This window comes from Ochotona princeps, chromosome 24 (genome assembly GCF_030435755.1).
Source record: "Ochotona princeps isolate mOchPri1 chromosome 24, mOchPri1.hap1, whole genome shotgun sequence".
Classification (NCBI taxonomy): Eukaryota; Metazoa; Chordata; class Mammalia; order Lagomorpha; family Ochotonidae; genus Ochotona; species Ochotona princeps.
In genome coordinates, this window is record NC_080855.1 from 12,216,997 (window position 1) to 12,242,138 (window position 25,142).

At 46.8% G+C, this 25,142-nt stretch overlaps 1 protein-coding gene across 23 annotated transcripts in view; it reads left to right on the forward strand.

Annotated features, from left to right (window-relative positions):
• Positions 1–25,142, forward strand: part of RBFOX1 (RNA binding fox-1 homolog 1) — a 1,600,707-nt gene that overhangs the window by 1,477,356 nt on the left and 98,209 nt on the right. For 18 of the 23 annotated variants that reach the window (XM_058681067.1, XM_058681061.1, XM_058681073.1 and 15 more), the window contains 3 exons: positions 12,148–12,291; positions 18,640–18,693; positions 23,756–23,848. In XM_058681067.1, coding sequence (XP_058537050.1) covers positions 12,148–12,291; positions 18,640–18,693; positions 23,756–23,848 — 291 coding nt within the window. The remainder of the gene's footprint in view (positions 1–12,147; positions 12,292–18,639; positions 18,694–23,755; positions 23,849–25,142) is intronic. The other 5 variants (XM_058681074.1, XM_058681075.1, XM_058681069.1 and 2 more) reach the window with 1 other exon arrangement.

Consider the following 25,142-nt stretch of genomic DNA (forward strand, 5'->3'; position numbering starts at 1 on the left):
ATCAATCCAGGTCTTCCCCATGTATGTTAGGAGCCCAGTTACTGGAGCTGCCTCCTAGGGCAAGCATGAGCAGGAAGACATCAGGGGACAGAGGCAGGAGTTGAACCAGGTGATTGTGTTACAGCTGACCCCTCCATGCCAGGGTCAGTGTCCATTGCTAAGTCTTGTTTGTTTTGTGATTTTCCCAGAAAACTGGAAATGCTGATTGCAGATTTACTAGAACTTGAAATGGCTAAAGCACTTAAGAGCATCATCTCATTTGTGTACCTTTGGTTCGGGGGCGGGGGCAGTTGTTATTCCTTCCTCAGAAACTGGGACTCCTCTCCACTCAGGGTGAGTGGCTTACCCAAGGCTGCATAACACGGTGTCTGACACCACAGGCACGTCACTGTTGGTCTCTGCATCTTCTCACAAGGCCATGAGCTAATCCCGGAAGAGATGACACCAAGATACCTGTAGATGTTTGGATATGTTCCTCATTTGAAGAACTAGATTCTAAGAGTACCAGGTTTGTGTGTAGACTTTGCTGCAATATGACTGCCAAGTAGTCCTTTCTCCAAAAAGTTTTCTGTCTCTGTCCAACTGATTTTGCATGCAAAGGTTCTACAGTCAGCAAGCTCACACCTTGTCCTGCATTGTAAGGGTTTGTCATCTTCTTTCCTCAAGAACTGAGAATGGCCTGCGATGTCAGAACACCCCATCTCCCTCCTCGTCCTTCAGCTCTTGTGAATCTTCCATATGAAAGCAAGAGCTGAGTGGAAGCAGATGGGCTGGTGTCGAAGGCCAGAGGATTTGTCCCCCTAAGCACAAAGGGGGGAAACATTGGGCCACGGGCAAAAGACAGCCCGCTGTCTGCTTTGTAAATAAAGTTGTACTTCAGTGCACCTGCAGTCTCGGTCTGTGTGTCTCCATAGTAGCTCTGGCTGCCTTCGCTCGTGCACCAGAAGTGTCAGGGGCTGCACTGTGGGGTTCGTTCAAGGAACACACTACTGAAGAGCAGGTGTTTGTATCTTTGGGTGGATTTGTTAGCATTTCTCTTTTCCAAGGTATCTTTCCCATTCTCATTGACCAGTGCAGGAGAAATCAGCCTGCTGACAGATACGATTTGGAACTCAGACGGAACCGAAATCGTAATAGTTTCCAGAACTTCGTGTACTTTATGGACAGTTCAGTGACTGTGCCGAATTTATGGAAATAGACATATCAGTGTTCAAAAGGAATGGCATGTCAGTGTACGCTGGAGAAGCTCTGTTAGTCAAAGAACACTTAGCTCTTTGTTCGAAGCATTTATACAAAGTAATTAGGGAAATCCAGGGATATTGTCCGAGACCTGTCCCGTCTCAAGCTCCCCCCACCCGTCTTCTGCGGCTCAGTTGCACTTTCTGCAGTCGTGTTAGGCCTGAAACATTAACATAGTGTTAGGAATGGCCATTCAGTTCGTTTAAATCTTGTATAATAGGAGAAAAACACCTGAGCCAGGAGGGAATCACCGTGTGTTTCTGAATTCTGTGTCCCCTGGCTGTGGACGGAGGCCCACTGAGCTGCGACTGTGGCATTACTGACATGCAAGGCTGTGTGATTGTGATGGGGTAAAAAGGCAAGAAGTTGGAAAAAAATCTGCACAGAGCCCCATTTTCAAAAGAGAATTGCGAGAAAACCTGAAACATGGGTTTTAACTCATGGTCCCTGGGCTTGCAAGTATAATTCTTTCTCATGGAAAATAAGTTCTCACAATCTTGCTTCATTTGAAATGGAGAATGTGCACCATTGTCTAATGTGGAATATGAAGTCGATTGAGTAGGCCTGATTTCTCTCCTTCACTCCATCCTAGGACTCTTTATACACATTCAATACAGTTACATTTTTGCTTAGGACATATATATTTTCTACCCATGAACTTTTCTCGATTGCTTTTTTATCAGGTTTACAAATCAAATCACATAGGTATATTGCAGAGCTCTGTGATATGATTTTCCGAGCTTATAGTACAATGTATTGAATTATGCCAGCCCATGCACTGCCCCTGCTATGCTCTGCAGATTGAGTGAGAGGGACCGTGGACCCTGTAAATTCACTCGGCGCCTGGCATTACTGGCTAAATCAAGACCACTATTCAGGCTGCAAGAAGAGACGGAGCAAGTGTTCGTTACACAAATCAATTTGGTCCAAAGTACATCGCAGTGGGTACTCAACCATCGCTCACATAATATTGTCAACTTAATCAAATAATGCCTCGAAGACACTCACAAGCCTTTCTCTCTGAGAAATAACTTGATTGGTGGAGGAGGGAGAAGCAGCTGGCTACTCAGAAGAGCACTTTTTATTTATCACTGAAGAGTTTGTGCCGGGAGAGGAGAGAGCCTGTGTGAGGGAAGGTGCTGAATATTCAGTAGGTTGGCTGGAAAAATCACACTGTCTCCATCTCTCTCCCTGCTTGGGCCCTGGTGGTTCCTTGAGAGCAGAATTGGGAGCTATTGAATGGAGAAGCAAGATGCTGGGCTTAGATTTGGAGTGTGCTGATGGCCTGCTAGGTGCCTCGGTGAATGGTTCCGAAAGGGCTAGGTTGAGAAATGGGTGTCAGTGGGATGACTGTGACAGTGGCAAAGGCCAGCGCTGACAGCTGCTGTGAGTGGAACCACCTGCCTGGCACTGTAGGCACCACCTGGAATGCTCATAGTAGCCAAGAAATATATTAATGTCACAAATCTACTTCATTCCAAAAGCTTTTTAGAGGGACAGATGTGGTGGCACAGCCGGTTAAGCTGCTGCTTGCGGTGCCTGGGTTCCCCGTGGCAGTGCCTGATTCAAGGGCTAGCATCTCCACGTCAGATAACGCTTTCTGCTCTTGCACACAGTGGGAGGCAACAGAGGACGCAGGGCATGGCTCCCTGCCACACACGTGGGAGGCCTGCAATGAGTTCTGGGCTCCTGACTTCAACCTGACCTTGCCTGGGCTTTTGCAGACAAGTGGGGAGCGAACCAGCAGGTGGAATATTTTTACATTCTCGTTCCCTCTCATCCTTTGTGCTTCATCCTCTCCCCTCCATCTTCTCTCCCTACTCTGCTCACTCTCCATCTGTCATCCGTCCCTTCTCTCTGTCAAGCAGGTGAAAGTAAATGTTTTTGCAAACCTCATTCGAAGCTCGGTGGAGTTGACTGACGCGCACTGCTCGTTTCAGAGCACAGTAGCGCCTGTGTCCTAAGGCAAGCTCTTGCTGTTGCTCTCGGCTCTGTAGTGAGCTCACTTTCCACAATCCACCACCCAACCCGCTATGGCTCCAAAACTTTGCTGGACAGTAGAACTTTGTGCGGTGAGGGAATGTGCTGTAGCTAAGCTTTCTAACAAGATAATGCGATGTTTTCTGTGATCGGTGTGTCAAACTTGCGCAAGCGCAATGCCTGTGTCTTATGTTACACTTTGAGGTGTCAGAAATGTGGAACGGGTGTCTGCCTGCAGGATGTTTGTGTGTTTTTCTTGGAATGCTCTTGCTGCAATCCCTTCAGTGGCCTTTCCCATCTCCCACCAGCCGCCTGACCATTTGTCCCCTGTCCTCAAGGCCAGTGGTGGTGGCTGAGCCCTTCTTCCACAGTCGCCTTCCTGCCTCCCAGTTTTACCTTCTTCTAGGGACAATGTGAGCCCACACTGATAATCCAGGATAATCTACCTTAGCATCGAGTGATTCTCAGCCTTCAGAACTCTTTGTCCTGGGCAGACACACACGTCTTCGAGGGCCCTCCCTCTCCCCAGCACGTGACGCACACATCACCCTGCACTTGCGGAGTGGCCGGTGACCGCAGAATTGCATGTGCGCCTTGATTCCTCTTGAAACGTAAGCGCTCTTACTTGATTCCGTTATTGGAAACCTTTGAAGTATGTGTGGAAACCTGGAGTATTCAGCTGTCAGTTTTTCAAAGCCTCAGTGTAGATCAATGTTTCCACTGAAGAGCCAGTGCCCAGATGGAGGTGAGGAGCCCTAAGTGTTCAAATTGTGAAGATTCAGTACCAGGAAAAAAGCAAGAATATAAATCATCTATTACACTGAGGACACTTTGGGAATTTTTTTTTAATAAAATAGTGTAGAATACCTATATTTTGCTAAAATTATTAGTAATATCTGTTTTTCCTCTTTCAGTGAGGCCTGTGGGAGTTTTACATTGATGTATGTGAATCACATTTTGCTGGGTATGGCTGCCCTCACTTCTGGGCCAGTGTTCTGGAACTGCATCTGGTGCTAGGTTCCTAGTATATGTGCATTCAGTTTCCATCAAATGTTATTTGGGATGAGGGGGTGAGCGTTGGGCCGAGGGGTTAAGATGCCAGTTGGAATGCCAGCGTCTCACGTTGGAGTACCTGGCTTTGGGTTCCAGGCCTGCTCCCAACTCCTGTCTGCTGCTGAGGCACGCTCCAAGGCCCCAGGGCAGGGCTCTGAGATTGAGTCCCTGCTACTCACGGGGGAAGTTCCGACAGCTTTCCTTCCTGGCTTTGGCCCAGCTCATCACACCTGGGTATTGAGGGCATTTGGGAAGTGAACCAGTGGATGGACTCACATCTGAAATTCACTCTCAGAAATCTAGCTTACTTCTTGAGTTGCTCTCCCCACCCCCTTCCGTCAACACTGTATTTGAAACCGCTAAGCTCTCTTCTGTATTGTGGTTTCTGCCAACAGTCTCACAATATACCCACTGCATCTGCACCTGCCACCTTTTGCTCACTCCCCTCGCTCCACTCACAGCATCTCCAGACAGCTGTGCGATGGAATCTTTCATCCTGGCTTGAGGCTGAGGAAACTGACACTCAGCAGGTGTTTAAGTAGCGGGGATATTACTCGGTTATGAACTGAGAGGGGTTTTTTGAAAAAAGATTTATTTATTTTTATTGCAAAGTGTGATATACAGAGAGGAGGAGAGAGAGAGAGGAAGATCATCCTTCCGATGATTCACTCCCCAAGTGAGCGCAACGGCCGGTACTGCGCCTATCCGAAGCCAGGAGCCAGGAGCTCTTCTGGGTCTCCCACATGCGTGCAGGGTCCCAAGGCTTTGGGCCGTCCTCAACTGCTTTCCCAGGCCACAAGCAGGGAGCTGGATGGGAAGCGAGTCCGCCGGGGTTAGAACCGGTGCCCATATGGGATCCCGGGGCCTTCAAGGCGATTATTTTAGCTGCCAGGCCATGCTGCTGGGCCCTAACTGAGAGTTTTTATCTGTTTGTCTACTCATAAGCGTGCCTTGTCTCTGCTGCTCCTCCCAGTCACCTGTTCATCACCAGAAGATGCTGTGCAAGGTGGAGCTGGCAGACTCTACAGAGAGGCTTGGAGAGCCAAGGCTGTGTGTAGGGTGGGGACAGAATCCGAAGGGTGTGTTTTTCTACTTTACTGTGCGTATTCTGTCTCTCAACCAGGCGTCCCTGGATTGGTCGATATCAAAATCCAATTTCGCCAGGATTAGCCTTGGGTTGCTCAGAGCTATTCATTGAATTAGGAACGATTATAGCAGAGGGAGCCCCGTGGTTCTTTATTAAGGTCTTTGTGGAAGCACTCAGTGATCTTTAGGAGATTAACGTGCCGGTGGTGCTTTCTTAACATTTATAACCTGCGCCGATACCTGGGCAGTTTGTTGATGAAGAACATTTCTGCTGCCGACTCCCCACCCTCTAGCAGGGCTCCTGTGGAGGGCCAGGGTGGGAGCTGCTGTTATGGTCCTAATGGGTTGCTTGTGGGGAAGCTCCGCCTGTAACCCGTTTCCTGAGATGAAGGAACTTTCTGGACCTCTCCTGGACAGTGAGGGTTGTACACTTGCAGGACCTGAGAAATAGAAATGTCTGACTGTTGATACCTTGAGGAGTTGATGCCCCCTGCTTGTTCATGGGACTTAACTGTGGAGATGTTAATGGCATGGATGGTTTTTGGAGGTACAGACTAAGACCAATAGAGGTAACATTGATGTTCATGGATCACACTCATGGCAAGGCCACAGATGCTTAGAATTTTCCATGGTGTTCCACATCAGCACTCAGCTGCTGGAATCTTGGGCAACCCTAATGACGTCAAGGAAGAAACCTATCACACTGTCAGCACACACTGCTTTAGTGGTGCTCTCAGGGGTAGGTAAGACAGAGAGCACGAAAGCCAGTCCACATCTGGAGAGGCTGTTGTGTGGGTGAGACAACCGGCACACAGGAGAGAGAGATCTAGCAGGGTCCTCTTGTCCTGATGTCACTCTCAGCAGTGCCAGTTGCCTACTGTTCATTAGGAGGTAAAGTGGAAAATTCCAGAAATAATTGTTAGTTTTTAAATTGTACACCGTTGTGAGCAACGTGATGAAATCTCACGCTGTCAGGTCCATCTGAACCATCTCTGCCCGGTGCCTCCACAGCATCTATGCTCCACACCCACCCATTTGTCGTCCTGTGGCCATTTCCGTTATCAGATCAGTGGTCAGGGTAGCCCAGCGCTTGTGTTCAGGTGTTACTTACACCTCCAAGTGAGGAAGTAGTGATGGCTGGTGTTTTGGGTGTGCCCAAGGAGAAACTCAAAGCGCCTTCTCGAAGGGAAAAGGTGCAAGTTCCCAAGTCAGTAAGGGAAGGAGATGCAGTATGCCAGGGTTGCTGAGATCTGTGGTAGAAAATGGATCCTCTCTGCATGAAATGGAGAAAGCAGGAAAAGCAATGCATTGTAGCTTTGCTGTCGCACTTCCAGTGATGGGTGTTACAGACACAGAGCTTGTTTAAAATGGGCCTGGCATGGCATTTGTGGCCTGGACCTGCCTACTGCTTGAGGACTTCCATCGATTGTGGCTACAACAGTCATGGCAGAATCAGGTCAGAAGGTATGTGTGGCATGAAGCAGTCAACAAGCAAGGCCAGGGAATGCCAGTGCAGCACTGTCTCAGATCCTGGGGCCAGGGGCAGCTTCTCCAGTGGGTGAGATCTGAACAGAGACCTCATATGCAGGAGGGCAAAGCCCAGGGCATCTGAAGCAAGAGGCTCCCAGGCAGAGGGAATAACAAATGTGAAGGCTGAGGAGGGAGCTTGCTCTGTGCGTCTCAGGAAGAGAGTATAACAGCTCAGGGAGCGAGAGGGAACACTGTGAACAAGGCAGGCAGTCGTCAGGCCAGGACCCCCTGAGCCTCATGGCCTGGGCTGAGCATCCAGACTGGAAACGCTGAACGCGGGGCTCCAGCCTCCCCTGCTTGCACTTCTACACGCCTCTGTTATTGGAACGTCCACTGACAGTGAATGGACCAGCGTTTGTTTACCGGACTGCTCAGTCCTCCCGTCTGATCTTCCCGGTGTAGGAAGAACGCGCACCTCCAGTTTAGGTGGCTCTCATGCTAAGGCAAACATAGCTTCCAAAAGAACGCTTGGGTAGTGCGGGAGTCCCTCAGCGTGTTGTTCCCACGGAGCGTTGACAGAGCCAGCTTGGGCATATCACTGCACATCCTGCAGGCACTTCCTTCGGGAAGTTGTGCTCCAGATATTCAGTCCTGTTTGCAAGTTTCAGAGTTGCTTCACGTTGATTTTTTTTTCCTCTGTGCCTTTGCCATAAATTTCCGTGAGCCTCCTGGGCATCCGTGCTTCTAGGCAGGTGGTAAAGCTGGGTTCATAATGAAGGGAAGTTGTGTGTACCTTTTGTGTTTTTGCAGCCTCGTTAAAATGATCCCTGTCGAATAGGAGAGCCTGGGGTGGTTCTGGAAGGGACCTGGTCTGAGACCAACCCCCACCGAGAGCCCTGTGCTGCCTGAGCTGACGGATGGTGCTGTCAGCTTGGCCACAGCCTCACACTGTGTGTCCTCTGGGATCATTGTCTGTTTCCTAGTGGACTGGGATGGTTGGAAGAGTGACCTCCAGAAATACACCTTGATTTTGGATTCTGGCTTCTGTGACTATAGGAGAAAAGAAGAGAAGTTCTCTTGCCCTAGGCTGCCACGCCTGTGTTCCTTGGTCGGGATGCTGGTCCAAGGCATGAGCCACGGGCTGGGTCTGTGAGTGTTCCAGCAGACAGAGCTCAAGTACTGGGCAGAGTTGGTGAGGCTCCGGCCTCACGTTGATGTCTCTCTTGTCTGACTGCATTTCAGTTTTCTCCGTAATTCTCTGGGATTACCTGCTTGTCCCGTTTGGCCTTTGGCCAGGCAGACTGAGACAGAAGAACATAGTGACCTGTCCGAGCCGGTTCCCACCCGTAGCTCTGTGGGTGACTCGGGATCCTGGTGCTGTGGAGCACAGCAGAGCATGCAAGCTGGCGTGCTCGGGTGCAGATTGTTTTTCTCAACCTGTGACTCTTGATGCTCCATTTCTTTTCTTTCCTTATATCCATATGTTTATATTTTAAACCTGTTCCCTTAAAAATTATTTTGAACACCCAGGCATTTGTATAGATGCATACACTACAAAATGATTAATTGAGTGTTGTATGTTTTTATCAAAAGAAACAATGCAGAGATTTCTCCCAAGTCCTATTTGAGTAGAGATGATTAATTTTAATTTTCACATGAGCGGCGTAATGCTATTAATCATTTAATATGTTTAATCATAATCTCTGTAATTCCTAATTAGGTTTATTAAACTGAAACATCCAACAGTTGTGCACAATTCCGAGTCTAAGTCTCTTCCTTGGGATGGGAGCGAGCTTGATTTGATTTTGCATTTGTCTAGCAACTCCTAACAATGAAAAAAAAATGTACTGGAAGTGAGTTTCCTCACTGATTTTTGCAGAGTTAGGGGCTTGTGATACAGTGGAAAGACCCCAAACCCCTGACCAGTGGCGGTGTAGTGACTCATGGTCATCTGCAGACAGTGGGCACAGAACCAGAGCTGACATGACCACTGGGGAAAGCGTAGCTCCTGGTCTGTGCAGTCCTGTGTGCTAAGAGTGTTCTTCAGGTATCTCTAGAGGATAGCAACATTAATTGTTCTTTTATTCATCTGTTTATTCCTACACTAATGATTCACTGAGTTGTTGAGGAAGCCAGCTGCTGTTCAGCAGACATTGGTACCATGTGGTACCATCTAGCTGTGAGCCTTCACTTTGCAGTTGAGCCTCTTGCGTTGCACAGAGCCCGCTGGGACCCAAGCCCACCCTCCTCTGTAATGCCCTCTCTGAAAATTCTGTCACCCATGTACGCCCACCAGCCAGGGCTGCCACAGCCCAGAGGCACCCACCGCCCTGAAACCAGAGTGGCCTTTCCCTATGCCTGCAGGTTACACCTGCCGTGCCCTCTCTTGATGGAGCGTAGTGTCCAGTCACTTCATCTCTCAGGCCTCTCCCACCCTGTCAAACTCGCAGGTGCACCAAGAGTCTCTTGTTCAAGGCTGCTTGGCCTTTGATTGTTCTCATTCCAGCATGGAACAGTCTGCACCACAGTCCTACCCGTTTCTAGTCCAGCGTACTGGGAGCTGGGTCTGAAGTACCACAGTCCTACCCGTTTCTAGTCCAGCGTACTGGGAGCTGGGTCTGAAGTACCACAGTCCTACCCGTTTCTAGTCCAGCGTACTGGGAGCTGGGTCTGAAGTACCACAGTCCTACCCGTTTCTAGTCCAGCGTACTGGGAGCTGGGTCTGAAGTACCACAGTCCTACCCGTTTCTAGTCCAGCGTACTGGGAGCTGGGTCTGAAGTACCACAGTCCTACCCGTTTCTAGTCCAGCGTACTGGGAGCTGGGTCTGAAGTACCACAGTCCTACCCGTTTCTAGTCCAGTGTACTGGGAGCTGGGTCTGAAGTACCACAGTCCTACCCGTTTCTAGTCCAGTGTACTGGGAGCTGGGTCTGAAGTACCACAGTCCTACCCGTTTCTAGTCCAGCGTACTGGGAGCTGGGTCTGAAGTACCACAGTCCTACCCGTTTCTAGTCCAGCGTACTGGGAGCTGGGTCTGAAGTACCACAGTCCTTCTCCTAGTTTCTAGTCCAGTGTACTGGGAGCTGGGTCTGAAGTACCACAGTCCTTCTCCTAGTTTCTAGTCCAGCGTACTGGGAGCTGGGTCTGAAGTACCACAGTCCTTCTCCTAGTTTCTAGTCCAGCGTACTGGGAGCTGGGTCTGAAGTACCACAGTCCTTCTCCTAGTTTCTAGTCCAGTGTACTGGGAGCTGGGTCTGAAGTACCACAGTCCTTCTCCTAGTTTCTAGTCCAGCGTACTGGGAGCTGGGTCTGAAGTACCACAGTCCTTCTCCTAGTTTCTAGTCCAGTGTACTGGGAGCTGGGTCTGAAGTACCACAGTCCTACCCGTTTCTAGTCCAGCGTACTGGGAGCTGGGTCTGAAGTACCACAGTCCTTCTCCTAGTTTCTAGTCCAGTGTACTGGGAGCTGGGTCTGAAGTACCACAGTCCTTCTCCTAGTTTCTAGTCCAGTGTACTGGGAGCTGGGTCTGAAGTACCACAGTCCTTCTCCTAGTTTCTAGTCCAGTGTACTGGGAGCTGGGTCTGAAGTACCACAGTCCTTCTCCTAGTTTCTAGTCCAGTGTACTGGGAGCTGGGTCTGAAGTACCACAGTCCTTCTCCTAGTTTCTAGTCCAGTGTACTGGGAGCTGGGTCTGAAGTACCACAGTCCTTCTCCTAGTTTCTAGTCCAGTGTACTGGGAGCTGGGTCTGAAGTACCACAGTCCTTCTCCTAGTTTCTAGTCCAGTGTACTGGGAGCTGGGTCTGAAGTACCACAGTCCTTCTCCTAGTTTCTAGTCCAGTGTACTTGGAGCTGGGTCTGAAGTACCACAGTCCTTCTCCTAGTTTCTAGTCCAGTGTACTGGGAGCTGGGTCTGAAGTACCACAGTCCTTCTCCTAGTTTCTAGTCCAGTGTAGCTCGCTTTTCCAGTGAAGAACAGTACCCTGTTCCCCCTTCCCATTCACGTCAACAGCATTGGCAGTAGGACAGTCCACTGTTGGGCTTGCCCTCACAAAATGTTCTTTAAAGTTGAAGAAGTCATCTGGCAGGGCTTTGGATACAAAGTCAGCTTGAGATAACGGCGTGGCAGTCAGCAGGAAGTCGTGCCTTCGAAATGCAATAGAGATGTGTTAGGAAGGAATGTTCCAGGGGTTGGTGAGAAGTTGCCAATGATACCCACATTATTTGAGTGTTTCTTTTGATATTTCACTGGTTTACATCTGGCTGCATGCATGTGTGTGTATGTCCCAGTCGCATGTTTCTGAGTTGCCTATCAACAGGTGCAAGGGACTTGAATGGGACCAGATGCTCCACCCTTGATTCAAACAACCAGGAATGTGACTTGGATGGCATCTCTTGCCACCTAGAGGAAGCACATGCTAATTGCAGAGAAAGTATTGAAAAGCAGAATGTCTGAAATGATAGTGGCCATAGGAACACCCAAAGTTTCTGTGACTTTTCTACTTCTGTCTATGTAATGGAGTCAACATGCTATCACAATATCCAGGGTTTTTTGGATTGGTGACTGAAGAGATGTGTTGGGGTGGGAATGCTAGGAAGAAATGATGATTTATGCTAATGATGTTATCTTCTCTACGTGAACACAGTCCTAACAGAATTTTCTGCAGGGGTGAACTGCAAACTCAAAACACAGGGAATGCAAACCAAACTTAAGATTGCATTTAATTGAAATGTAAGCAACCATCTGGGGTCAAGTGTCGAGAACATGTCAAGTTTATACAATTCAACCAGAAGTGGCAGTGAATTACTTGGATGAATGAAAGAAACACAAGTAGTCTTCTAATTTTTTTTTTTACTACATTTTAAAGCATTTGATCTGTGCAGTCTCAAACACGGGAGGGGCATATCTGAAGATTGGACCCCGCATCAGAGAAGACACATCCCGCTTTTGCCTGCAGGACAGTTGTCTGTGCTGATGCTGCTCGCAGTCTTCATGCTCCGTGCCCCCCGGCCCCTGGCCTGGATGTGGCGCTCGCTCTCTGTCTCCGTCTCTCTCTCTCTCTTCTAGTTATATTTCTTTTGTCATGCTCCACGAGGGAAGAGATTTTTGTCAGCTTTGCTCCATGCTGAGCTCCAGTTTCACAAGAGGTAGCAAGTGGATGCTCGAAAAAAGTAAAAAAAAAAAAAATTGAGTAAATGAAGGAGCAGATGGATTCGCAGTCCCTTTTCATACTTATCCTTTTATTCTAAAATTTTCCTAACGTTGAAACAGATCGTTTGGGTCTACTAAGAGCCTCTTTGCTGTCTTCTCATTCTTTTAGCAGACAGATGAGGCAGCACCCACGGATGGCCAGCCCCAGCCCCAGCCTTCAGAAAACACGGAGAACAAGTCCCAGCCCAAGCGGCTGCATGTCTCGAACATCCCCTTCCGGTTCCGGGATCCAGACCTCCGACAAATGTTTGGTGTAAGTACCATCTCGGTGTTCCGCTGTGCTCGATGTGAAGTCCCTAGATCCTTCTTGGGCTCCTGCAAGTTCTTGGTATGCACAATGCTAAGGCAAGACATTTGCATCAGGAAAACCCATTTGCAGCCTGAGCTCTGGGTCTGTGTTGGGACCTGAAATCCCTTGTAGGTGTGAGTGGAAGTTGCACTCTGTGTGTGTGTGTGTGTGACATCTGCATCTCATCAAATGGTCTTCTGCTAGTAGGTTCACTTGGATGTCCAGAACATACACTCCTGGCTGGCCCACTGTGGAAACATGACTGGTGGTCCAAGACCCCAAGTCCCAGCTAAAAGAAACAATGTCAGTTGTGTTTGCTGCAGTGGCCAGGTCAGGTGGGCGGGTGACTCTGGCATCGTCCCTCCTCTCCCAAGCACCGTGCAGTGAGATTTTCGATGTAGCTGCAGAGATGAACTCCTTCTGCATGCACAGGGGTTTAAAAATGAAACACTAATTTAAAAAAAAAGTGTGCTTCTGCTTTGAAAGTCTAACTTGAGTCCTGCAGTACACATCCTGCTGGAATCGGACAAAAATCTGGAAGCACTGACTGTGATGAGAGATGCCACAGGGGACAGGCCTGCCATGGCACCCTGGGGAGACTCAGAGCAGACCAAGACCTGCCACTGGCCCTGAGGAAGTCAGTGAGAGCTTCACTTCTTGGAAAGGCCGTCCTGGCCCTGATCCCTTTTCAGGAAGCCGTCCACATCCTCCTCCCTGGGAAGGGGTACGTTTGCCGCTCCTTTGAGCTCTGTTCCACCAAAGCACACAGCCGTGAGAGGGCTTGGTTGTCACTTGTTTGTGCAGATGTAGTCTCTGCTTGTGCCTGACATCCCGGCCATGACAGCAAGTGTCTGCAGGTTCTGCGTCAAGAGCTACATGCTTCACATTTGAGTCAGAGCAAAGGTGGCCTGCCTGGGGAGCCCTTCTAAAGAGCTTGTGTGTGCATGCACACGTCACAAAAGGAAGAAGCAGCATCTCCAGTGCAGTGCTCATGCTGGGCTATGCTGGCGTCGTTCTCCACGGGAAAGAGGTAGCTCTGGTCCGCTCCTCACAGGCTCCGTGCTTTGTGGGGGAGCGCACGCCTTTTATTCCTCTAACACACATGATGCTGATCAAGTATGCACTGCCAGCCAAGCAGAGCCAGCTCCTAATATTCAGGACGCCCAGGCTCGGATCCTGACATTTCAGAGGAAAAGGTCAGTCTCTGCTCTTTTATCTCTCAGTTGGTAATAACCTTGAGTTGAGCCCTCTGACTCTTGCAGAACCTAGATACCCTCGGGCACTCTCAGGTCAAAGATGGCTTTGAAAAGTGCCGAGCATTCAAAGTTGGAGGCAAGGTTAAGTGTGTGGAAAGCAGTGAGACCAGGTTTGAATGACGGGCAGCCAGAGGAGTTCTGTTCTTGCTGTGTCAGGTTTGGAAGATAGCTTGCTGCCAAGGCCTCCTTGCTCGTCAAGCATGACTGATATTGGCTTTGCACTGGGCCCCCTGCTGTTCTCTCACAATGCCCCTCTATGCCCCTCCCCCAAGAGAGGTCTTTGCTCCATGGTCTTCCTGGTTATCCTGAAGGTACCAGAGCCTACAGGGGTGTTAAAATACCTGCAGTTGGAAATCACAGCAAAGCAATCCCGCTTGGATTTAGAGCTGAAGCGCGGGCGCAGATGACACAGGGCAGGAGTATTCCAAATACGTCAACCATTATCAAACTGTGATCAAAATCAAAAGGGCCCAGTTTGTTTTGGGGGTGTTTTGGTGACACCTAGCATTTTCAAACAGCTGATAAGATGTCCATTTGCAAAGACAGAGACTCACTCGGTAGTTATCAGTTGAAAAATGCAGCCTGCATTCAGCAACACTCAAATGAACTGTGTTCATCATGGATAGTATCCCTGTCCTTTTGCAAAAAGTTCAAGGTGTTTCTTCTTCTTCTTTCTTTTTTTGCTGTGGAAATTCTTTCTAGGAAAATGACCCAAGACTTAAGCATTGCTTGCAGTAAGCATGAGGCCTTCTTGCTTTACAGCCATCATTGTAAAGAAATGGAATTTAGACATTAGAAGTCTGCTCTGACCAAACAGTGGTGGCTACACAGGTGTTTTTGTTGTCAGATGCATTTAGCACACTGCGTTGGTGTGACAGGCTCCCCACACTGGAGTTAAGGGAATTGGCCATAATGTCCCCTTTCAGGTCGTGGTTATGGTAAGAAAATACATTTTCATCTCAATTAAATATTAGTCAAATCAAGTGGACCTAGGGTTTCTTTCTCTCCTTTGTTGGAGGTTTCGCTTTGTGCCCTCACTTTGGCCAGGATTCCAGTGAGGAGGATTGAGGGGAAGGGAACCAGCAAGAATCTTTGAGGTTTTGTTTCCCTTTTTCTTCTTTGTTTTTCTAAGTCACAGGGCTTTCAAAGTCAAAAGCAAGATACAGAAGCAACCTCCTTTTTCTCAGTGCCTAAAACTTTCTAAGAACCTCAGGAACCATGGATAATTCCACCATGGCCTTTGCAGCTACTGCTTGCCTACCAGGAATGGCAAGCAGTTGCTTTTGATTCTGTCACATTTTTCATCTGTAGCTTCACTGTTTCTCCATCAGGCTTGCGAATCTGGTTACCTTCCTCCCGCCACACGTTTTCATCGTCCTCTTTTGGAAGCATCCATTCTAGGGTTTGGCACTCAGGTTTTTTTTAGCTCATCTTAGATTTTGTCTTTGGTTTCTTTTTAATGTGGGACAGCCCACAAAAATTAAGTTAGGTGGCCACGCTATAAAAAGCAGCATCCAAAGCCTGGCTGATGGACGCAGCTTCCACAAGCCACTCTGTGTGGAGTCTGTGTCTTGTTGGAAGGAATCAAGCGTGATGCAGGTTCCTTCACGTCTGAACTCGCGGTGAATCTCTTGAAGAGAACGCATGGATTTCCACCAAGTTAGTCTGTTGTTCCTCAATTCAGTATTTAATTTGACCTCACATTTGAAATATTTCTGGGTTGTGGGTTGCGGATTACGCTGCATGCAAATCTCTCACAGGACACCCCTCTTGGAACGGCTTTCAGAAACCGTTGCTGTGTGTTTCAGCCTCCAACTTGAACTATTCACTCACTGATGTCCCAGCCTTACTTTCTCAATACACAGATCCTTGGGAGAAGGTTCCAGAGAAGGAGTCGCTCCAGTCCCTATTTACAGCCCCCAGGAAACAACCCACATGACCTCAAGCTCATACAAAGCAGCTTTCAAGACCATTTCTTTTAGAAATAAACCAGACGCACACTCGCCTGCCATGCCGGCGCCGAGGTCCGCCTCGTGTGCTACTGTTGAATCACAGTTGGAGGACACAGCGGATGCCTTCTGCTTTCACATTCTAGACGTGATGCTGACCCGAAGAAAAACTGGGATGATGCCTTTTCTCAGCCTCCGTGCACACCCTTTGAACTAACCTTTACTTTCCTGTTGTATGCCGTATCCATGGAACATCTTTCTCAGTTTTTCAGAGAAACATTTGATCTCAGAATGTGTCAAACTATTTGTTACACACTTGGCCCGCATGTGTGCCTATAAGCTTCCAGATTTGGTTCTCAATCCAGTCATTGAGACACCTTGTGTGGCTAGAGATATCGCCCAACGCTGCTGTGAAGCAAACAAATGCTAGTTAAAGCTGCGAGAGAGTTGTGCCTGTTTAAATTGAAGATGTGCCAGCTGTGTTTACATCATTAGTTGCTAACTTCCCAATTAAACTGTTGATACTATAAATATAATGCACAACTGTCTTAGAAATGGGGCTGACATCAGCGTTGTCCTTCTGCTCCTTTCCTGGGCTTGGAGAACCGGCAACGCCAAGTCAGGTGCCAGAGAAGCACACATGGGAGGCCATTTCAGGGCATGTGGCATCACTGCTTCATTTAGGAAATGACACATACTCTGACGACATGCTGATTGGTTCTGTCTCAGCAAGAACTTATCCTAAAGGAAGTAGAGAGAGAGAGAGAGAGTGTGTGTGTGTGTGTGTGTGTGTGTGTGTGTTGACTGTTGAGAGCACATTCCATGGATGATGTTTGCTCTTTGATTTTGCAAAAAGGTCTTCTCCAGGTGCTCCTGCTGTGAGAACCTTCTAGGCCTTTTGTCTGAAGTTAAAACAATAGTATCTGTTTAGACTGAATAGTCCAACATGGATGCATCCAAAATGTGGTGTCTGATGAGTACATCAAGTTACAGAAATCTTTATTAGGAAATTTACATCATCTTTGAACAGCGAACTCTTCATTTCCCACAGCTGAAAGTTGGCAACTTTTATTTTTATTTGAAAGGCAGATTTTACACAATGAGGATGAGACAGTAAGAGAAGTCTTCCAAACAACCGGTATACTTCCCAAAGGGCTGCAGAGGCTGGAGCAGAGCTGAGCCAACTGAAGCCATGAGCCAGGAGCCAAGAACTTCCTCTAGTCTCTGTGTAGGTACAGGTGCCCAAGGCTTTGAGTCCTCTATCTCGGCTTTCTCAGGCCATAAGCAGGGAACTGGATCCTTAAGTAGAGCTGCTACCCAAGCTGTTGCCTGTGTGGGATGCCAATACCGCAGGCTAAAGATTAGCTGGTTAAGCTATTGTATTGGTCCCATCTTCTGCTTTTAGTGATTTCTTAGTGTCCAAAGCTAGGGCACCAAAAATGCTCTGTAAAAGAATATTCCCTTGACCAAAGGATTGTTGGGCCACCCACACGTCACAGAGGCTCTTGCTCTTTCCAGGGTCCATGGCAGCACCAGGCCACCTCTTTTGGTGGAACCTTCTCTTCTTACTCCTCTGTGAGTGAAGCTACAGGGGGAGAATGTACCCTCCTGCTATGGCAGAGAACATATCCCGAGGAATGGGCACATATCCATGGCACACAGATGGCAAGCTTTGGGTCACTGTATCCCATAGAACTGTTCCTGTTCATAGTTTTGAGCCATTGTTAGCCTAGTGTATGCATATTTTCCTCTTTCCAAGGAAGGCACATTCTTCGTTCGTTCCAGTGGCTAGTCCTCTATATGTTCCCAGTGTTTTTCTTTCTCCATTGTTGGTAGAACCCTCCTGATGGGATTAACTCTGGGGTCTCCCAGTCTGCTCTGACAGCAGGTTCTGGCCTGCGATGTCTGTGTCCTGTTTTTTCTCTTTCTGTCCCTGCTCCAGTCACCATCTCCATCCTGTACTTTGCACCCAAAGGGGAGAGAGAAGTCACAGGTTCCTGTGGCAATTCCAGATGCAGTTAAAATGCAGAAGGCAGTGGAGCAATAGACAATGTGAAAGTCACGATGGAAACATTTGTTGAAGTTGTTCTTTAAGCACTGTAATGAGCATTAGTTGTCTGCGTAACCGTGAAATCCCCATTTCGCCCCTCCCAGCCACCTCACACGGTTTTATATCACCCATGCCTGCTGCACAGAGGTCCCATGGGTCAAACTCTTAAAATCCCCACACTGATACCTGAGAGCTAAGCAAATGCAAGGGGATGGATGTTGAATGACCTGTTGCTTCGGGTCTCTGAGCCAGTGTGCTGGTTTTTAAGGTGTGAATCCGCAGTTACACCAGCCTGGCAAGATGTAATAAAAACAGTCAAAGAAAAGGATTCTTTGAATTTGAATTTCAAACAAATAGCAAATAATTTACGAAGTATAAATGTGTCCCAAAATTTGTGTGATCTGGACCTATTCTGGAATGAAAGAGTGTGTTTTTCCTGTCCAATTTATTTGCCTTCTAAAGCTTCGCCATTTTTACATGCTCACTGTGTGCAAAGTACGTGTTTATTTCATAGTGTGGAGAATCGTCCTGAGAGGATGCTGACCCCTCGGTTCCTGACAGGTGCATGGGCAGTGGAACTTGCTGATGTGCAGGTCTTGTCTCCTGTGGCCTGGCGGCTCTTGAGTCTTGTGCCAACCAAATCCTCAGCATCGTATTCTAGTTGAATCTTTCCTTATCCAAATCCCACCTTGTCAAGGGTGTTTGTCCCAATGGCTGAAAGGCTAGTCCCTGTAGACACTAACCATATGCAATCTTTGCTGCTCGGTGCCTGGGAAAGGAATCACACACATAACGGGAAAAGAGAATTAGCTCGCTGACTGCTGCGGCCCTGGTGGTGTGTGTGACTGACGGGTTGGTCCCCGAGAAGCGGAAAGATACATGTGTTTGTGTTTTTGTCTTCTCTTCCCAGTACATCTCTTAACAATAGAATATACAGTGAATATCCTTGCTAACCAAGGAAATGAAAAGTGTGAAACCAAGAACAGTGACTAGTATGTGTGCTGTGACGTGTGTCCATTCTGTTCTTGCTTATGAGATGTTTCTCTTTCTATTGCAGCAATTTGGTAAAATCTTAGATGTTGAAATTATTTTTAATGAGCGAGGCTCAAAGGTAAGCCACTTAATTCACCTTAGAATTCAATAGCTTGCTTAATGTGTGTATTACAAATGAGGGGAAGCAATAGCACTGTTGGAATCTGCACCTAGTGAAAAGCACTCCACTGGGGATTTACTTAGGGACCACCTCCAGTTTCCCAAACAGTGGGAAACACAGGGGGTTCATTTAAAAAGACATAAGGGGTCATTTAAAAGTGTTGTATTTTTTTACATATCTAAACCCAAGATATATACAAGTTTCCAAAGGAAAATTACCCTTGCTTAAAAAAAATGTTGTTACTTTTTTTTGTTTTTCAATGATAATTATGTTCTTTATATTAAAAAGTGAGTTGATAGTCTCAAGAGCAGGTAAAATATGAAATTACTCTGTATTGATCAAGTGCAGTTATTTTCCTGGGCTGTAGGGGAGAAAAATCTCATGTACACCAACCTTTTGAATGTGATTGTTTTATCTGTGAGCATGTTTACCCAGCCACCTGTTTGGGAATTTGCATTGCTCTGAGTTGGGTTGTTTGGGAAACCGCGTCCTAAGCACAGGTGCCTGAGCCGAAGTGCTGCTCAAAGGCGGGGATGGTCCAACACCCTGGGAATAGAAAGCTGTCAGGAAAAGGTGACAGACCTCTCCCCAGGCTCCTGGGTGACAGACCTCTCCCCTGGCATCCTGGGTGACAGACCTCTCCCCAGGCTCCTGGGTGACAGACCTCTCCCCTGGCATCCTGGGTGACAGACCTCTCCCCAGGCTCCTGGGTGACAGACCTCTCCCCAGGCATCCTGGGTGACAGACCTCTCCCCTGGCATCCTGGGTGACAGACCTCTCCCCAGGCATCCTGGGTGTCATTGTGGTTTCGGATACTTTTTAGAAATGTGGAGTCTCAGGCCTCGACCCGGTCCTGAATCAGAAACTCTGCTGTGTACATCAAACACGCTGGGTCAGGCAGTGTGCACCTGCTCAGACTGGGTCTTTGTAGTGCAGATGTCAGGCCTTGCCCTGGGGACAGCCTGCCCCCTTTGAGCTGCTGCTAACTTGTCACTGAGTCACGCGCCCCTGAGCCCACAGAAAACCCAAGAGTCTCCTCCACATCGCCTTTGGAGGCTGAGCTTTGGGCCTGTCTGCAGAAGCCTGGGGAGGAGGACAGGGAGTGATGCTGGGAAGGGATCAGCATGTTGGTCCTTGCAACTAGGTGGAAGATGCTTTGGCTCCATGGCTATGCCTCAGGGTGCCAGGAGTGGTCAGCGCTCTTCTCCTTACACGGTGAAGGTAGAGGGAGAGAGAACGTGCTCACCAGGTTCAGGGAGATGCTGGTCTTGCCCCAGGCAGTTTGGGGTGCATCGGGGTCCAGCAGCCTTCTCAGGCTGGTTCTCCCTAATGGTCACAGGCCATGGTGTAGGCCCCCCCGAGTCTGTAACCTCCTTGTCCCCACAAAGCAAACATTTACATTGATTAACTGCTTCCATCACAGGCATTGCTTCTCTCCTAAGAATATTTAATATTAACTCGATAGGATGACATTGACTAAACGGAGGGATGAAAATTTCAGTATTCTCTGTTCTGTAGATAAAATGATGCTGCGATTCATCAGATGACTGTAAAAAAAAATCCATTCTGTGGTTTTACTCATTCAGGGACCTTGTCGATCTTCTATAACTTTAGATGGTTTACAATCCTTCTTGTAATATGTCAGTAGTTTGACCCCTGTGCTGGGGGAGAAATGAGTCAACTCTGCTTCTTGTATGAAAATCATTACAGTGACTATTTCTATGCTGTGTAGCAAACAGCACTGACAAAATAAAAAGGCACTCAAGCCCATCGCTTTTCACTCAGGCTTTATGAAGCCTTTGCAAAGTTATGGAAATTGACCTGAAATGTTGGCTGGTTTTGTGCTGAGTCAGTCTGCTCCAAAACATCGCTGCCTTCAAAGATACTTGGTGCAGTTATTTAATTTAGGTTTTGATTGGTAGCTTTGGCCAATTGAGGGAAGCCTTTCATCCTTGTGGAGAGCCATTGGGGGACATTAGAGGAGTATTGTTTGCTCTTTTGAATGTACGGTGGCAGTGTTATTTCTAATACTTCTTCCATCAGTCCCATGGTGAACCCCTCCCTGGGAGCTTGAGAAAAGAAAGATCATTGAAGTTTGCTTCATTCGGAGACTCACTTTGTGAAGCTACTTTTTCTCTTTTGGGTTAGGGAGTGTCCAAAATATCCTCTCTCCACAGGCTCCAGTCCCTCTGAAAGAGCTTGTCTAATGGGCACAGGAGCTGCGTGTCCTGGTCACAGTCCACTGTGGACGGCCCAGTGGGAACCGCAGCCCCCAGCAGGCGTAATGGTCATCCTTGGTGTTATCCTTTTTGGTGAAAGGGCCTTATTTAGAGAATGTTTCCACGTTAGTGGTTGAGAAATCTGAACTACTGTTACAACTTTGTTTTCGTCATCTTGGGAATCCAGAGTCTTCAGGAGTCATTACAACAGCTTGAAGTGAGAAAGATGGAGCAGCTCAAAAAGAGAAAGTTGTCAGCAATACAATGATGGTAATAATAGCCAGAAATCATCAATAGATTTCCTTTGACACAAGTAATGTGAGAACTTAATAGACCAGGTATTTTCATTGCAGTTTATGAACTTGCTTGGGATTCCAAATAAGGCCCCTCTGTGTCTTCAGTCCACCTGGTAACCACACTGCCTTCAGGCCCACAGGTTCCTCCTAGCTTCCGGAGTGAGGCGTGAAGGCAGGGTGATGCTCTCAGGCATACTGTTGGACATGGAGACTGTGTCCAGGCTCACGCACCCGCACGCTTCCCTGTGCAGGGAGCATTGTGTCCTGCGCCTCCATGGATGCAAATGCTGTTGTTCAGCTCTCCATCTGTTAGCCCGGGGCTGTGCACCATGAGATGTGGTGAACTCAGAGTCCGCGCTTGTTCTTTCTGCGTGACATGAGTCTGGGTGCCAGGGGCAGGGCTGATCAGAGAGGAGAACATGGGTAAGAAAGCTCAGCTGTGTGACTGTCTCCCCGCCCCAACATCCAAGCTCCATGTAACTGCGTCAGCCTGATGTTTTTCATACATGTTTTCTCTGTGCTGTGGGTGACTCCATTAAAAACAGAAGTACCAAGGTCTGCTTACTGCAGAAAGCTGCAAGTTGGCCTTTGCTGCTGTCCAGCAATACCAGAGGCCATGGAGAGTCCACTGCTGGTCCAAGTACGCCTTTTTTTCCCTTCTTTCTTTTTAGGCAAATAGATTTCTGGGGCCATCTCCAGGATTCTGACCCAGCAGCTAGGGAGCAGAAACCATGACTCTTGAATTTTAAAGTTCTCTACAGTTCCTTCTGATGTGCAACCAAGTGTGGAACATGCCCTGGCCAGTAAGAAGGTAGAGGCATACAACAGAGCAAAACCCTAAACTTGTGCCCTTCGAGGACCTGTTTACTATTCAGTGAACAAGTGTATCTGGGTGTCCCAAATGGATATAAGTGTTCACAGACTATGCAGGAATTGATACGCTGTTTACAGTTCTGTATTAACCACATCCTACAGTTTACCCGAACTGTAGTCCCTTATTAGAAAGATATGATAGAAATTCAGTCCAAGACTCCAAGATAGAAAAACTTTCTTCCTCGCTCTCTATAGAATCCTGTCCCCATCTGCTGTATCCACAACTCATGTCTTGAAGGGTTGAGCCCATCCTGTCCTGTTGGAACATTGTCTGTTGGCCAGCCCAGACACCCATTTCAGAGGGCGCTGTAGAGACCCGATCCTGCATTGGGAGGTAGCACCATTGGTCATTGCCAGCACTTGCTAGTCCTGACTGTGTGATCAGGAAAATGAAGATCAGATCATCATCTCTAACTAAACTCAAACCAGTCTGACCCTAACGGAAGTACTGTGCAAAAGGAGTCCCACCCTACTGCAGTATTGGAGTTTTGTGAAAACCAAAAGGGGCTGGATATTTACAGTGGAAATATTCCAAAGGTTGGTGTGTGTTCTTAAACCAGATTAACACATTTCACAGTGGCTTTTGAAATGATGTCCGGTTTTCTGTGCTCTGCTTAGGAGCAGTGTCAGTGAAGACAAATGATGGAATTTGTTGAAATGGAGTTTAGTGATGTTTCCTGAAACTGAAATTTTAGAAGTACAGTTGTATACGTAGATGGTGAAGGCAGGAGTGCATTTGTTATATGACAGAGAAAGAGGAAGTGCCCGGTGTTATTATAAATGACATTCAATTAATGAAGCTTCATTACATTGCTACCTGTTGATATGACAAATGAATACCTGTATAAAATGTGTGTACTTGGTTCCCTTTTTTGTCAATGAAGCAGTGTGGGAAGTCATCCAATTCAAAAGCATATATGTAATTTGTGGGGCTGAAAGAATGGATATAGAACATTACCTGAATTGTTTGCGTTATAGATCAACTGAAATTTATTTCTATTCATTTCACGTCTTTTATTTATTAGATCAAAGAGTTTAAGAATTATATAAAAAAGGTCTTTCCTTTTCTTAGGCTTTGAACTTTTTATTTTTGACAAGTAAAGGCTGTAGAATTGACAAATTTGAGTAACCCTAAAATTGCATGAGGAAGAGATGTTCTTAAAATCACATGGCATGACTCTGTAGGCAATCTTAGATGACTCTGGCATTCATTGTTGAATTTTGTGCACACGTTTTCTTTTACCTTATTTTTAATTTGCATGTCAAGAAAGTGGTTCCCTTTTTTCTCGTTTTTTCATTTTATTCTCTGTGAAGACACTGTAAGTTTATTTTGATCTCATTTTCTTTTCATTAGATTTATTTTCTTCTGTAGTGACATTTAGAAAGGTATCCTTGGTATCATTCTTGGAGTTCTTCAGGGGTTACAGCTAACTGGTGACAGAAAAAATATCTTGTTCACATTTGTCGCTTAATTATTGCACATCTTAGTACTCTTATAATTTCTCTAATTTGCATGTTACAGAACTGAAGCCAGGACAAGACGTAGAAATTAAAGCAAGAGAACGTTACAGAGTGGTCGTGGACTGAAATAATAATCTGCATGTTGTTCTCCCTTCTCCCTCCTGCATGCAGGGATTTGGTTTCGTAACTTTCGAAAATAGTGCCGATGCGGACAGGGCGAGGGAGAAATTACACGGCACCGTGGTAGAGGGCCGTAAAATCGAGGTGCATGTTCAAAATATTTTCCTTTTCATCTTTTTGATCAATGTCTGCTTCACGCTCATTCGTTGTTGCAGGTGCATCATTGGTGTCTTGTATGTGACCCTATTCCCTTCTCATTGTTTATATATATATATATATATACTTATATATAAAAAGGAAAACTGGCCTTACTATTTTTTTTTATTTTACTTTATTATGTTATTACTGCTGGAAGATAGATGGCAAACGTGAGACAAAAGAAAAGTTCATTGGAAAGTCGTTTCTGTTTTTTTTTTTTAATTTTCCATGTTTTATAATCAATGGGTGCAGTAGGTTCCAAAGAATAGACAGGGTGACAAACCAAACCGAAAACAGAGCAGTCTCTTCATCGCTCCACTTCAGGGTTGAAGAGGGATCCACAGTGGTTTGCAAATTGAACCAAATTGTAAAAGAAGTAGCATTTGAATGATTTGTATAGAAAAAAAAATGAAAAGTCTTTATCATTGAACTTTTCATTTTTTTTTAAGAGAAGCCAAGTTGCAATCTTGAGGTCTTCAGATAATTATGTGAATTACCAAACAGGATTTCCTATTCAAGATCTGACCCTTGCTCATGACAGCATAAATGTCAAAATTCTAGCACTCAGATTCTATTCTTTGTGCCACTGGGATCTCCCTCAACATAGCCACAGGGTCGTATATGGTAAAACTTAAAAAAAAGAAAAAAATACCAGTTAAAAATGCTTTAGTCTTTGGAGTAAGATGTTGCATATTTTGCCTTTCATTTTCCCCCTTCGACGATAACGCTTAGGCCCCTCACCAAACTCTCAGTAACCATGGTAACTGTACACAAACCCATGCTGGCGATGGTGGTGAATGGTAAGTGGTGAAGTCCATTACCGTTTCACGTATTTAGTGCTGATATATCTCTATACATATATCTCTATATATATACCACGTGGATTTTTTTGACTTGTTGTATTAAGTTTTCTTGATGCTCTATTTTTTTGGATATTGGTACGCCTGTAATTGAGTGTACGTTCTAAGCTAGCCTGGGAGGCACTGACTTGATTGAGTTCTGACCGGTGCACATCTTACTCAGATTGTTAACTCCATATTGTGTTAAACAATGCACCCTCTCTTTTATCCTTTTGTTAGCTGGAATGATCTGTTAATTCTTGCGATGACAAAGGCTCTTGTTCCCGGTGTTGAATGCTAGATGTTGCTTTCCTGACGGTTCCCCTCCTGAAGTGTTGCACACGGCTAAACTTGTTTGTCCCTTTTTTTTGACATTTATGTTCCCGTGTACCTTGTGTCCT